At 61.2% G+C, this 11,515-nt stretch overlaps 1 protein-coding gene across 4 annotated transcripts; it reads right to left on the bottom strand.

Annotated features, from left to right (window-relative positions):
- Positions 1–788: 788 nt before the first annotated feature.
- HOOK2 (hook microtubule tethering protein 2) lies at positions 789–9,572 on the bottom strand. 4 transcript variants are annotated; one of them, XM_037818512.1, is made up of 22 exons: positions 9,408–9,572; positions 8,849–8,934; positions 8,702–8,774; positions 7,877–7,927; positions 7,653–7,785; positions 7,463–7,530; positions 7,053–7,115; positions 6,673–6,753; positions 6,430–6,590; positions 6,194–6,334; positions 5,536–5,737; positions 5,118–5,228; positions 4,918–5,005; positions 4,523–4,592; positions 3,784–3,921; positions 3,628–3,715; positions 3,394–3,428; positions 1,897–1,979; positions 1,704–1,807; positions 1,418–1,528; positions 1,271–1,342; positions 917–1,187 (listed from the first exon to the last, which is right to left on the bottom strand). In XM_037818512.1, exons 1-22 carry the CDS (start codon positions 9,450–9,452, stop codon positions 1,050–1,052), a joined length of 2,142 nt encoding a protein of 713 aa, XP_037674440.1. In that variant the 5' UTR covers positions 9,453–9,572; the 3' UTR covers positions 917–1,049. The 4 variants fall into 4 exon arrangements, with proteins under 4 accessions (XP_037674438.1, XP_037674440.1, XP_037674441.1 ...); XM_037818513.1 differs by having other exon boundaries at positions 991–1,187; positions 1,897–1,975; XM_037818510.1 differs by lacking the exon at positions 1,418–1,528 and having other exon boundaries at positions 789–1,187; positions 1,271–1,368; positions 1,897–1,975.
- Positions 9,573–11,515: the final 1,943 nt, after the last annotated feature.

Consider the following 11,515-nt stretch of genomic DNA (forward strand, 5'->3'; position numbering starts at 1 on the left):
ACACACACGCGGATGCAGAACTGGACAGACACAAACACGATTCTCACCTTCCACTGGGTGCTCGCTACCAGTCACTCACACTTTAGTGAGAATGCAAACTGGGCCCTTCCTTAAAAGCAATGGCTTGGGCCATGGTACAGAAGAGAGGAAGGGAAGCCCGCTGTGCTGGTTTGGGTGTACTGTGGCCCCCAAAACACTATTCTCTTTGATGCAGTCTTGTGGGGCAGATTGATTAATCTTTTTGATTATGGCGTGGTCTTTTGATTGGATGTTTCCATGGAGATATGACCCATCCAACTGTGGGTGATGACTTTGATTGGATAATTTCCATGGAGGTGTTACCCCACCCATTCAGGATGGGTCTGAATTAAATCACTGGGGCCTTATGAATGAGCTGACAAACAGAAGGAACTCACTGCAGCTGTGAGTGACATTTTGAAGAGGAGCTACAACCAAAAGGGACACTTGGAAGAACGAACACACAGGAGCTGAGAGAGGAGCTGCAACTTAGAGAGACATTTTGGAGACAGCTGTTGAAAGCACACATCATCCATGTGCCTTCCCAGCTAACAGAGGTTTTCCGGACACCATTGGCCATCCTCCAGTGAAGGTACCCAACAGTTGATGACCTACCTTGGACATTTTATGGCTTTAAGACAGTAACTCTGTAACCAAATAAACCCCGTTTATAAAAGCCAATCCATTTCTGGTATTTTGCATAATGGCAGCATTAGCAAACCGGAACACCCGCCTTCTCTCCCTGGCCTTGGTGCTGAAGGTCCAGCCAGGACTGATTTAAAATCTTTATTCTTTTTCCTTTCAGATATAAAAACCAGACTCTCCCTGGGCAGCTCATGAATCCCAGAGATAGAATCAAGGGTAAGAATCACATTGCTAAAAAGAACGGGCCTGTACCGGCCTCCGGCCCTGCCCCACCCCAGACTCTTGCTTCACCTCCATCTGGAAAGAGCAAGGGGCAGAGGTCATGACCCTGAGGCCTGCTGCTGCTGAGGCTCCATGGGAACTGGAGGGTGGCAGGGCCCTGAGGTTCACCAGTACTTGTCGGGGGGGCGCAGGCGTCCCAGGGGTCCGCGGCGGGCGTTGGTAGCCAGACGCTGCTGAGCTAGGAAAGACTGGGCATGGGCCGGGGCCCTGTCTTCCCCGGCTCGCTGCTGCAGAGCCATGCCCTGGAGAGGAGAGGACGTGGCTGGGGCTCGGGTGGGCCCACAGGGCACCTCCCAGCCCCGTGCCCTGGCAACTGTGCACTCACCATGTTGTACCACGCGCTGATGAGTAGCTTTTCTTCCTGTTCCCTCTGATTTCGACTCTTCTCGAAGTCCATCTGCCGAGGAGGTGACAGTCAGGGGCCTGCAGAGCGAGGGGTGGTGGTGGAGAGGGGTGGGACAGGTATACTCACCTCCAGGTGCCGGATGCGGACGTCCCGGTCCCTGAGCTGGGTCTGCAGGGTGTGGAGTTCCGGGGGCGCCCCCCCAGGCGGCCGCTGCTTGGGTTCCAGGGTCTGTATGACCTAGGGGTTGGGGGGTTGGGGACACCAGAGCCAGGGCGAGCTCCACCCCCCCCGCCTGTTGAAGTGCATCAGTTACGAAGGCTGGTGACATGGATAGGACACGTGAGGGCGCGGGTGTGCGTGTGTGTGTGTGCAGCCTCAGCAGGGGGCCCGTGGGGATGCACGGTGGCCTCACCGTGCGCGCCTTATCCACGTAGCGGCGGTAGCGCTCCTCCATGGCACGCAAATCCGCCTCCTTCTTCTGCAGGCTGTGCTGAAGCTCCTCGATTCGCCGGGCTGCTGCGGGGGGCAAGGTGACCCCTCAGCTGCACGCCTGGCAGAGTTCCCCCCCCCAGGCCGCCCAGCCCCCCACCCCGAGTCCCGCGTACTGCTGCTGTCGGCGGGCGGCTCCAGCGCCTCGATGTACTCGCGCTTCCGCTGCAGCTCCACATCCGCCTCGCGCAGCTTCTGCCTGAGAGCAGGGGGCGGGCGGCAGCTGGCTGACCTCCAGCCCATCCCTACCCCCCACCCCCGCTTCTCCCAGTGGGAGCCACGGCCTTCCCGGTGAGCCCGAAATGCCAAGCCAGGGGCCCCAACCCTTCTCCGGGCCTCCCACCATCTCCTCTGTCACGGGAGCCACAATTTTCCCCACCCCTAGAAGAGCCCCCTACCCACCCACTCCCCCCCACCCCATACCACAGTCCCCCACCCTGGTCCAGCCACCACCATCCCAGTCTCAAGCCCTCAGCTCCACTCTCCACCCAGCAGCCAGGGGTCTCTCTAGAATGCAAAGCTCTTACAACAGAAGAAAATGCCAACAAAAACTTCACAGCTTTGCTGTCTGTGTGGCAAGATAATACTTCCTATATGTGAGTCTGTCCTGCATTGAACATGGAACGTGATATAACATCTTATATCCCCCCTTTTGGCTGTGGCTATTAAAAGTACAAAGGCCTCTACTCTTTAAACCATCAGAACTACTTTTTGTGGATTTATTCTACAGACATATTGGCAGGGCAAGCCAAATGATGTATATACAAGCTTATACTCTGTAGCATCGTTTTGAGATTGCAAACATCTAGAAAGGATGAGTTAAATACATTGTAATTTCCACAAATGAAGTGCTAGAGGCCAGCCTTTAGCAACCAGAATTCCACAGGAAAATTGAGCCCTGTGGCACCCAGATATCTGTGTTCTGTAAGGAAATACTCCTTGCTGTGTGCTCTGGGAGAATTGAGAAAACAATCATGCAAATCATTCTCTGCAAAGCCTAATTTTCCCATGGAACCCTCACTGGCAAAGGCTGTTAAACTTGTAAAAACCAAACCAAAACCAAACCAAAAAACCTTCAAGAACTCTCCTGATTGATTCAAATGGAGAAATTTCCCAGTCATCTTGTGAAGCATGAAAAGCCAAAAGCCAACTAGCACATATATGTTACGCTACTTTTCAGGTAAGAAAGGGATGGGCATATAAATCTATATTCATATTCACGCTATATTAAAAACTCTGGAAAGATTTCCATAACAAACGAATTTGGAACAAGGGGGAATGGAAACTGAGTCAGAGGGGGTGGGTTGGAAGGAGCACCACCTGTCTCTGTACAGCTCTGTCAGTTTGGGGTTTGAACCATATATATGATTGCTATTTAAAATGTTTGTTTTCTAATTTAAAACATAAAAAAACTAAAAGAGGAGCATCACTTTATTACAGTCCTTTGCAGAAACTCTCTCTGGGCTCCCAGACTCTCTTGTTTGACCCACAAGGTCCCCTTTGATCTGACCCCGCTGTTTCAGCAGGGGGGATGGCCGCGCTACACGATCCCCATCGGACACCGACCCGCCCCCTAAGCCTGTGCCCGGGCCTGGCCTCCCGCTGCGACTCACAGATGTTCCTCCAGCTTCCTCTTCAGCAGGGTGGCCTGCAGGGAGAAAAGAGATGGGAGGTGAGGAAGGGGTTCAGAGACCTGCAGCCCCTTCCCGGCGTGAGGGTGCAGGGTGCCACCCTCGGTGGCTGCACTTACGACGGCCTGCGCGGGGCGTCGGGCGGCAGGGGGGAAGAGAGAGGAGGGTTACTGGGGGGCGGGAAGGAGGGCACGGCGGGGAGAAGGGGGCACTCACGTCCTCGGTCCGGCCCCCCTGCTCCTGCAGGGCCTTCTGCAGGTCCTCCACCTGGGCCCGCAGCTCCGACAGCTGCTGCTGGTTCAGCCTGCGGGGGGGGGGGGTCCGCTCAGCGCCGGCGCCCCCGCCCCCCCCACCCTGCCCCCCGGCGCTCACCGCTGCTGCGTCTCCAGCCCGTGGCGCGCGCGGTTGGCCGCCTCCAGGTGGCGCCGCAGGTCCTCCTGCCGCTCGCGGTCCGCCGCCTCCTGCTGGCACAGCCGCCTGTTCTCCAGCTGCAGCCGCAGGAGCGTCTCCCTGCCGGCCGGGGAGGGCTGAGCAGGGCTGGGGCGCGGCCACCCCGCAGGCCTGCCCGGGCCCGGGGGACGGCGGAGCTAGGGACGGGTCAGAGCCCTGGGGAAGAGACCGGCCTAGGATCGGACCGTGGGGCGGGATTGGGGTCTGCGGAGGCCCTGGAGGCGGGGCCTAGGCGTGGGCGGGGCTAGGCATTGGGGTCGGGGTGGAGCCAGGACAGAGCTGGGGGGGGCAGAACACTGGGGACGCGAGGGAAGCAGGGGTGGGGAGGGGTGGTCTGGGCACCGAAACTGGGCTCTGGGGGCGGGGCCTGGGCAGAACGAAGACGCTGGGGGCGGAGCCAAGTACGAGCCGGGGTGGGCGGGGCTAGGGCGGTGGCTCTTTGCACTGGGGGTGGAGCCAGATGCGTCCTACGTAGTTTGCATGCTAAGGGTCGATACCCTAGAGACAAGGGCAGGTAGGGGGCGGAGCCGGGTGAGGGCAGGTGACAGAGTGGGCGGGGCCAGGAGGCTGGGCCAGGGGCGCAGAGCCTAATGGGGGTGGGGCTGAGGGCGGGCCCTGGCAGGCCTGTTTGGGGCCAGAATGCTGAGTGACCCCAGGATACCTGAGCTCGGCAGGCAGAATCTCTGCGGCCAAGTTTTCCACGCCTGGTGAGGTGGGATCCAGTGTGGGGTCTGGAGAATGCCAGAAAAACCTTCGAATCTCCGTGCAACCCCCTGCCCCCATCTCAAGGCCTTTCCAAGGATCTTCTATGGGGTCTCAAGTTCGGCCCAAGGCCTGGCTTGACACAAACCCCAGCCCCGTGATGGACTTGCCCCACCCTGAGTCCCGCCCAAGTCATCCCTTTCCTCTCTAGCCTCGCCCCCAGACTGGCCCAGCGTTGCCCCCAGCCTACATAAGCCCCGGATACTGCCCCTACCGCCTGCCCTGGGCACCCAAGCCAGGCAAGGCCCCAGGCCTCCCATCACACCCGGCGCCCAGGCCTGGCCTCCAGCTCACCGGCCTGGATCAGCCCCCGCGGCTGCAGCTGGGCGCAGCGCAGCTCCTCGTTGGCCTCCCTCAAGGAGTCCCGCTCGGCCAACAGCCGCTGGAGGGATGGGGTGCAAGAAGCCACGTGAGCCTGCTCGGCTTCCGGGGAAATTGGCTACCCCATAAGGGGCAGGGCCGGACTCCGAGGGTGGGGGCGACCTGAACCTCACCTCCTTCTCCTTGGTCACTGACTCATACTTTTCCTCCAGGTTGCGGCACTCAAATAGCCATTTCTCGGCCTTCATGGCCTCCTCCTGTCGCTGGCCCTGCAGTTCCTGCACCTGAATCGAGAGGAGGGACGCAGACGGCCGAGTGGGTAGGAGGGGGGACTGAGTTAAGGTGAAGGAGCAGGCAGGAAGGATGGGCCCCCAAGAATTCAGGGGCAAAGGCAGGACTGGGGGCGGAGCTTACACACCTAGAGGGTAGGGGTGCAAACCCAGATGGTTCGCCTAGGTGGAGGGACGGTAGAAATGGCATGGCTTATGTAAAAGAGTGGGCGGGTCCGAGGCAGGGGGCGGGCTCAGCACCCGGCTCCGGGGCGGGGCCTCCCCCAGTACCCCGCCCTCTCGCCCCGCCCCCGGACCCCACCTGCCGCCGCTGCGCCTCGAGCTGCGCGCGCAGCGAGCCCGCCCTGCGCAGCTCGTCCTCCAGCTGCCGCGTGCGCTCCGCGTGGCCCGCGTTGCGCTCCTCCAGCTGCCGCACCTGGCGCCGCAGCTCCCTCAGCTCGCCCAGGCGGCGCCGGCAGCTGCTCAGCGTGGCCTCCAGCTGCCCGGCCCGCTCCGAGGACTGCCTGGGGGAGGGGGCAGGCGGGGGCCCTAAGCAACGATGGTTAACCCAGGGCCATGATCAGGGAACTTCCCGATGGGTCTGTGGGGGCTCAGAGGGGACTGTGGGGCCAAAGCCCTATTGGATCCTTTTGCATTAGAGGGGTGCTGTGGAGTTGTTAGGGGAGTATGCAGCATGGTTCTAGAGGGTACCAGGGGATCCAGGGAGTGGTGAACTGGATGTGGGAAGCACTGTGGGGGATCCTGACTTGTTGGGGACCCAGGGATGTTATGAGGTCTGAGGGGGGTAAAATGTGGGGTAATGGAGGCGCTGGTGGGGTCCAGGGGCTTGTAGCGAGGCCCAGGGTGGCACAGTGCATCTGGGAGGCATTGGGAAGGTCCACTGGGCATTCGGGGGTTACAGGGGTGCTGGAGCATTGGAGGGGCACCCTGGCATGGAGTGGGGGGCAGTGGGAACTCACCGCAGCTCGTCCATCTCGTCCTTCAGGGCCTGTGCCTCCTGTGCCAGGCTGGTCAGCTCCTGGTTCCGCTGGAGCAGCTCTGTCACCTCCCGCTCCAGCTCAGCGCAGCGCAGCCGCTCGTCCTCGCGGCTGCTCTCCAGCCTGGGGGTGGGGGTGAGCCACGTGAGGGGGGCTGCACCCATCCCCACCCCACCCCCGGCCTGCCCAGCCCCCGGCTCGGTCCCAGCTGACTGCACCTGAAGTTCTCCTCCTGCAGCTGCTCCAGCTGGGACTGCAGCAGCAGCAGCTTCTTGGCGGTGAGGCCCGTGGGCCCCTCACCCTCGGGCCGGCCCACCCTCTCCCGCAGTGCCCTGTTCTCCTGCGCCAGACTCTGCTTCTCCTCTGACAGGAGCACCAGCTGGGAGGGAGCAGAGACGAGCTGGAGCATGTAGGGGGCTCTGGGGGAGACCGTGCCCCAGAAGCTCCCGTGTGTCCCCCACCTGCCGCTCCAAGTCCAGACAGCGCTGCCGCAGCTCGTCCCCTTCCTCAGCTTCCTCGCTCAGGAAGTAGTATCTGCGGGACTGAGGAATGGACAGGGGTGGGTAGGAGAAGAACTCGGGATCTGGGGGAGGAGGCTGGGGAAGGGAGGCCAAGAAATCTTCAGGATCTAAGAAGGAGAGAGGGCTGAGACTCGGGAGGATGGGGGGAAGGATGATTTGGGAACACTGGGGAACATGGCAAGGGAAAAGGATTGGATTCCGAGGAAGGGGGCACTTTCCACTTTCTTAAGGACAAGCCCCTCATCCTTGGGCAGCCTTGAGGATCAGAAACGGGGCTGTGACCTTTAACCTCAAGAAGCAGCCCCCCCATTCCCCCTTACCTGGCTGTCAAAGTTCCCATATGTCTCTGGTGACAGGGAGTCAGGGGGGTCTTTGGTCATGAGCTGAGGGGAGAAAGGGGGGAAAGCATAGAGATGAGCTGGGATGGGTGACCTCAGGGCTTTGTGGATCCAGCCTGAGACCCTTTCTGTCCCACCATCCCCAAGGCCAGCTCCCCAGTAACCCCAGCCCTGGGGCGGCCGTCCTGCCCCTACCACTCGTCTGTCACTGCTGGGTGACAGTGACTTAGAGCTGGGAGGAGCTGGCAGACACATGAGACAGAGGCGACTGGCCAGCTGCATTCCAGGCGGAGCCCAGCACTGTGGCGGAGCAAAATCTGTGCCCGGCCGCCTCTGCCCGGGAGATGGCCCTGCCCCCAATGCTCCTTGCCACACTGGGCACTGCCACCCACCTCCTGGATGGCTTCCATCACCACTTGCTGAACTGATTCTCCCAGTGTCATGATTCTCTGGATGTGCTCTGGGGATCAAGGTGGGGGAGAATAAATAAAATGAGACCCCAGGGTGGGAGGGGGGAGGAAGACTTCCTCAGGCCTTCCCAAGAGGATCCCCTAACTACCACCCCCACCACCCCAGCCATACCCTGCTTTTTCTCGCAACCGATGGCACAGCCCAGCACCAGCTGCAGCAGCTTGCCGAGCTCTGCCGGGTCTGAGAACTTGCCAATGAGGCTCACGTCCGGGCGGAGCTGCTCCGAAACAGGATGCCCCAAGACCTGAGGATGGGGGGGTGGGGAAGTGTCAGGGGCTTGTAGATGCTCCCCCTGCCCCCAACGCCACCCCCTAAGTCCCTTCACAGGCACTCACATCCTGGGAGTATTCCACCAGGCTCTGTAATATCGTCTTCAGATTGGCAACCTGGGGAGGGGCAAGGGCTGTGTCCAGGGGCTCAGGGACCCCCCCCCCCAGGAAGGGCCAGGCAGCCCCCATCTTTGCATCTGTCTACCCCATATTTTTCTCTCTGCCTCACCTCCCAATCCCTGTTTGGCCCCATTCTCTGTCTGAAAGCCCCATCTCCTGGGGAGGAACTGTCTGGCTGTCTGCCCTTCTCGTCCACTTGTTCACCTCTGTTCTCCCATGTCCCCGGAAGCCAATCACTTCTCACCACCTGCACCACCCTCTCTGGGCCCTGGCCACTGACATCTTTCACCAGATTATTGCAACAGCCTCTTCTCTCCTGCTCTTGCTCCATACGCTCCAGTCTTCTAGCAGCCAGGGGGCTATGCCCGAGGCGTCCTTCCCCCAAATCTCACATCTCAAGGAAACACCCACCCATCCCCAGTTGCTCCCTCCCATGATTCTGCTTTCCTTGTCTTCACAGAGGGCTTAGTGCCCTTGCAAGTTAGGGTTTATGTTTGTGCACAGATTGTTTGTCCACGTGGCTGGAATATATCAGCTGTGTGAAGGTAGCTCTCTGCCTATATTATTTCTTCCCCCGCACCCAGTGGGTGCTCAAGAAAATGAATGAAAGAGCAAATCCTTGGTTGACCACCAGATAGACAGGTGACTGACAAGCTGTCACCCTCCCTGGCCAGATAGCTGTCTGTGCATCAGCCAGGACAAGTGTCTAGCTAACCGTTCCCTGGTTGCCTCTCCACCAGCCTGTCCCCCAGTTCTGAGGCCACCTGTCACCTTCAGCCTCCAGTTGTGGTCTGGGTCGTCTGAGATGCCCTGGAGCCATGCCTCGTTGAACCAGGAGGGGTCTCTAGGGGCCAGAAGGTGGGATGAGCTCCACCGGCGACCCTTTTGGGAACCCCCCTCCCCCTCAGCCCCACTCACATCTGGTTCAGTACAAAGGCTATAGCCAGGCCACTGCTCAGGTCCTGGGGGCTGCTACAGGGGGGCGGGACGTGGAAAGTCTGCAACTGGGGGGGAAGGAAAGGAGAGGGGGTAAGAGTCACTCCTCTTTTTGAAGACTTTCAGGCCAGCAGAAGCCCCACACCGTGGGGTAAGGGCTGACCTGTTGCGCCACCGCACCTGCGTGGTGGGGCGTGGCCTACGCTCACCTGGGACCAGAGGGGGTGTGGCCTCACCTCACTTCTGCCCAACGAACTAGAGTCACCCGGTCCCCACAGGCACCACGTGACCAGGCCGGCTCACCTGTGCCCTCGCCCCACGTGACTCAGCCGCGGAGGGGCGGGGCCTCACCTGTGCTGGCCACGCAGACCTGCCACGTGACGGGGCCGAGAGTTCAGGTCAGAGTCCAATGGCCCGGGCGAGCCGACGACCCCGGCTCCCTCGCAGCCCCAAGACAGGGGAGGACGATCCAAGCCAGGGCCGGGGCTCTCGAGCGAGAGGAGCGGGTGCACACCTAGCCCCGGCCCCGCCCCCGACCTACCCAGGTGAGCAGAGACCCGCATAGTTCCGTCTTGTCCACGCTCATGGCGCTCCCGATCGGATTCGACTCCGGCCGCGGAGTTGCCGCCGCCGCCACCGCAGCCTCCGGGTCCGCCACCAGCGAGCGCCCGCAGCCCCGACCTCCCGCTCGGCCTAGAGCGCCGCCCCGTCCCGCCCCCTAAGCGCTGGCCCCGCCCCGAACACGTGATCTCCCGTCCCCGGAAGCCGGGCAGGCCTCCAGCCCGGCCATCTTGGGTGCGGGCAGCGTGGCGGGCGCCCGCCTTGCCGCCAGGGGTCAGCGTGGTCCAGCCTTGCGCATCCCTACGGCGACCCCGCCCCCTCTCCTCTCCTGGCCTTTTTGGGGGGTAGGGGGCTCCTCGTGATCATTTGTCAGCATCCGAGACGGGGCTACCCCATTTTTTTACACAGGCGCATTCACGTCCTTGCCTTCTGCTGCAAGATCCTCCAACACCTCCTTCTTGCCGCAGTGACACGCTTTCCCTTATGATGGGAGCTTAACTGCGCGGGGCAGGGGCAGGCCATCGGCATTCTATGGACTTGGAGTGTGGGGGGGGATCCTAAAGGGGTCTTCTCGGTGGAAGTGATTTGACAGTCTTGCCCCGGGGGCTAGTAAAGGGGACGCGGTGTGGTCCTATGGGGCAGGAGGAGTCACCCAGACACATGTCCTCCGGGCTCTGTCTTCCACTGAGCTTCCTCTGCGCCTCCCCCTCCCCGGAGACCCCTGCCGGGCAGCCCCCTGCGGCTGAACCCAGGATCCGGCCAAAGCTGCGCGTGGCCCGCGACCCACCAGGGGGCGCTCAGGCTGCCGGGACGCGGCTCGGGGCGGGCAGAGGGTGCGCCCACCCGGAGAGACCCCGCCTGCGCCAGCGGTGGAGGGGGCTCAATGGAAAGTGATAACAATAGTAAAAACAACAAAACCGCAGTCACCATTTATTGCGTGCCTAAAGTACGCAGTCCCTGCGCTACACAATTTAAATATATAGGCTGTTGGATCCTCCCACGATCCCAGCTGGCAAGTCCTGTTTTCATCGCCAGCTTGCAGGAGAGGATACAGAGGGTCAGAGTGAACCCGGCTTTGAGGGGCGGGGGGAGAGGGTGTAGAGCTCGGGCTTGCGCCCTTTGACTCGCAGGGCGGGTGGGGTAAGGGACAGTAATTAAAGGTCATTAGCTGTACCCAGCGGGAGGGGCGGGCTCCACCCTGGGGATGGGTCTAGGTCTAAAAGGAGGGGCGCTGACCCTGGGGACCCTGTTCTGGGAGGGGTAGGCAGGGTGATAAGAGCGTCCTCCCCCCACCTCGCCATCGCACGGACTCTCAACTAGGAGCCCAGTTACGACCCACCCAGACCCGCAGTCGCACGCACGCACGCACGCGGGGGCTGGGAGTCTTGTCCACACCCCCACGCCTGGCTCCCGCGTTGTTTTCCAGCCTCCAGCCCCCGGGAGCCGGGCGGGGTGAGGAATGGGGGATGGGGTGGAGGGAGAGGCCGGCAGCGCCGGCTTCCGGCCCGGCTGCCTTCTGGCGGGCGTGGGAACAGCTGCGGCGGGCTCCCCTATCCCGCTCCCACCGGAGTAGGGGGCGCTATCCATAGGGGGAAACAGGGCCACCCTGTCCCCACGTAGCAGTGGGAGGTGAGCCGGGAACCAGGAATATTACGGGGCTCGGGAGGCTGGGAGGCTGGGATCCCAGATGTTTGTGGGAAGGCCTGGTCGCCCCAATGTTGGAGATGTCCTGGGACCGCCGAATATTTGGGGTTGGGGGCCCCCAGGCTTGCAAAACAGCGCAGAGATCTTGATGTTTAGGGGTGACCTGAGAGTGCAAATCTTTGGGGAATGGATTTGAATTGTTCTCATGTCGGTGTGACGTTATGAGCGTCCCAGATGTTTGGGGGCCAAGGGTCCTCGATTTAGGGAAGGGTTCCCTAGTGCTCTCGATTTGGGGGGGAGGAGTCACAAATCCTCCATTTGGGGTGGCAGACAGTCCCATATTTGGGAGAAAAAAGGGGAGCTGCAGCTTTGGCCAGAAGGAGCAGCAATCCCTGTTTGGGGACTCAGAGAGTCCCACTCTTGGGGGCATGCTGGTACTTTCAA

The sequence above is a fragment of the Choloepus didactylus genome, chromosome 25 (genome assembly GCF_015220235.1).
Source record: "Choloepus didactylus isolate mChoDid1 chromosome 25, mChoDid1.pri, whole genome shotgun sequence".
Lineage (NCBI taxonomy): Eukaryota > Metazoa > Chordata > Mammalia > Pilosa > Megalonychidae > Choloepus > Choloepus didactylus.

Coding starts and splice junctions, on each gene's coding strand:
- HOOK2 (XM_037818510.1), bottom strand. CDS start 9,452: ATGAGCGTGGACAAGACGGAACTATGCGGGTCTCTGCTCACCTGG. Junction 1,976..3,393: donor AGGAAGCTGGAGGAACATCT/GTGAGTCGCAGC, acceptor GCTCTCAGGCAG/AAGCTGCGCGAGGCGGATGT. Junction 1,188..1,270: donor TCAGCGCGTGGTACAACATG/GTGAGTGCACAG, acceptor TCTCCTCTCCAG/GGCATGGCTCTGCAGCAGCG.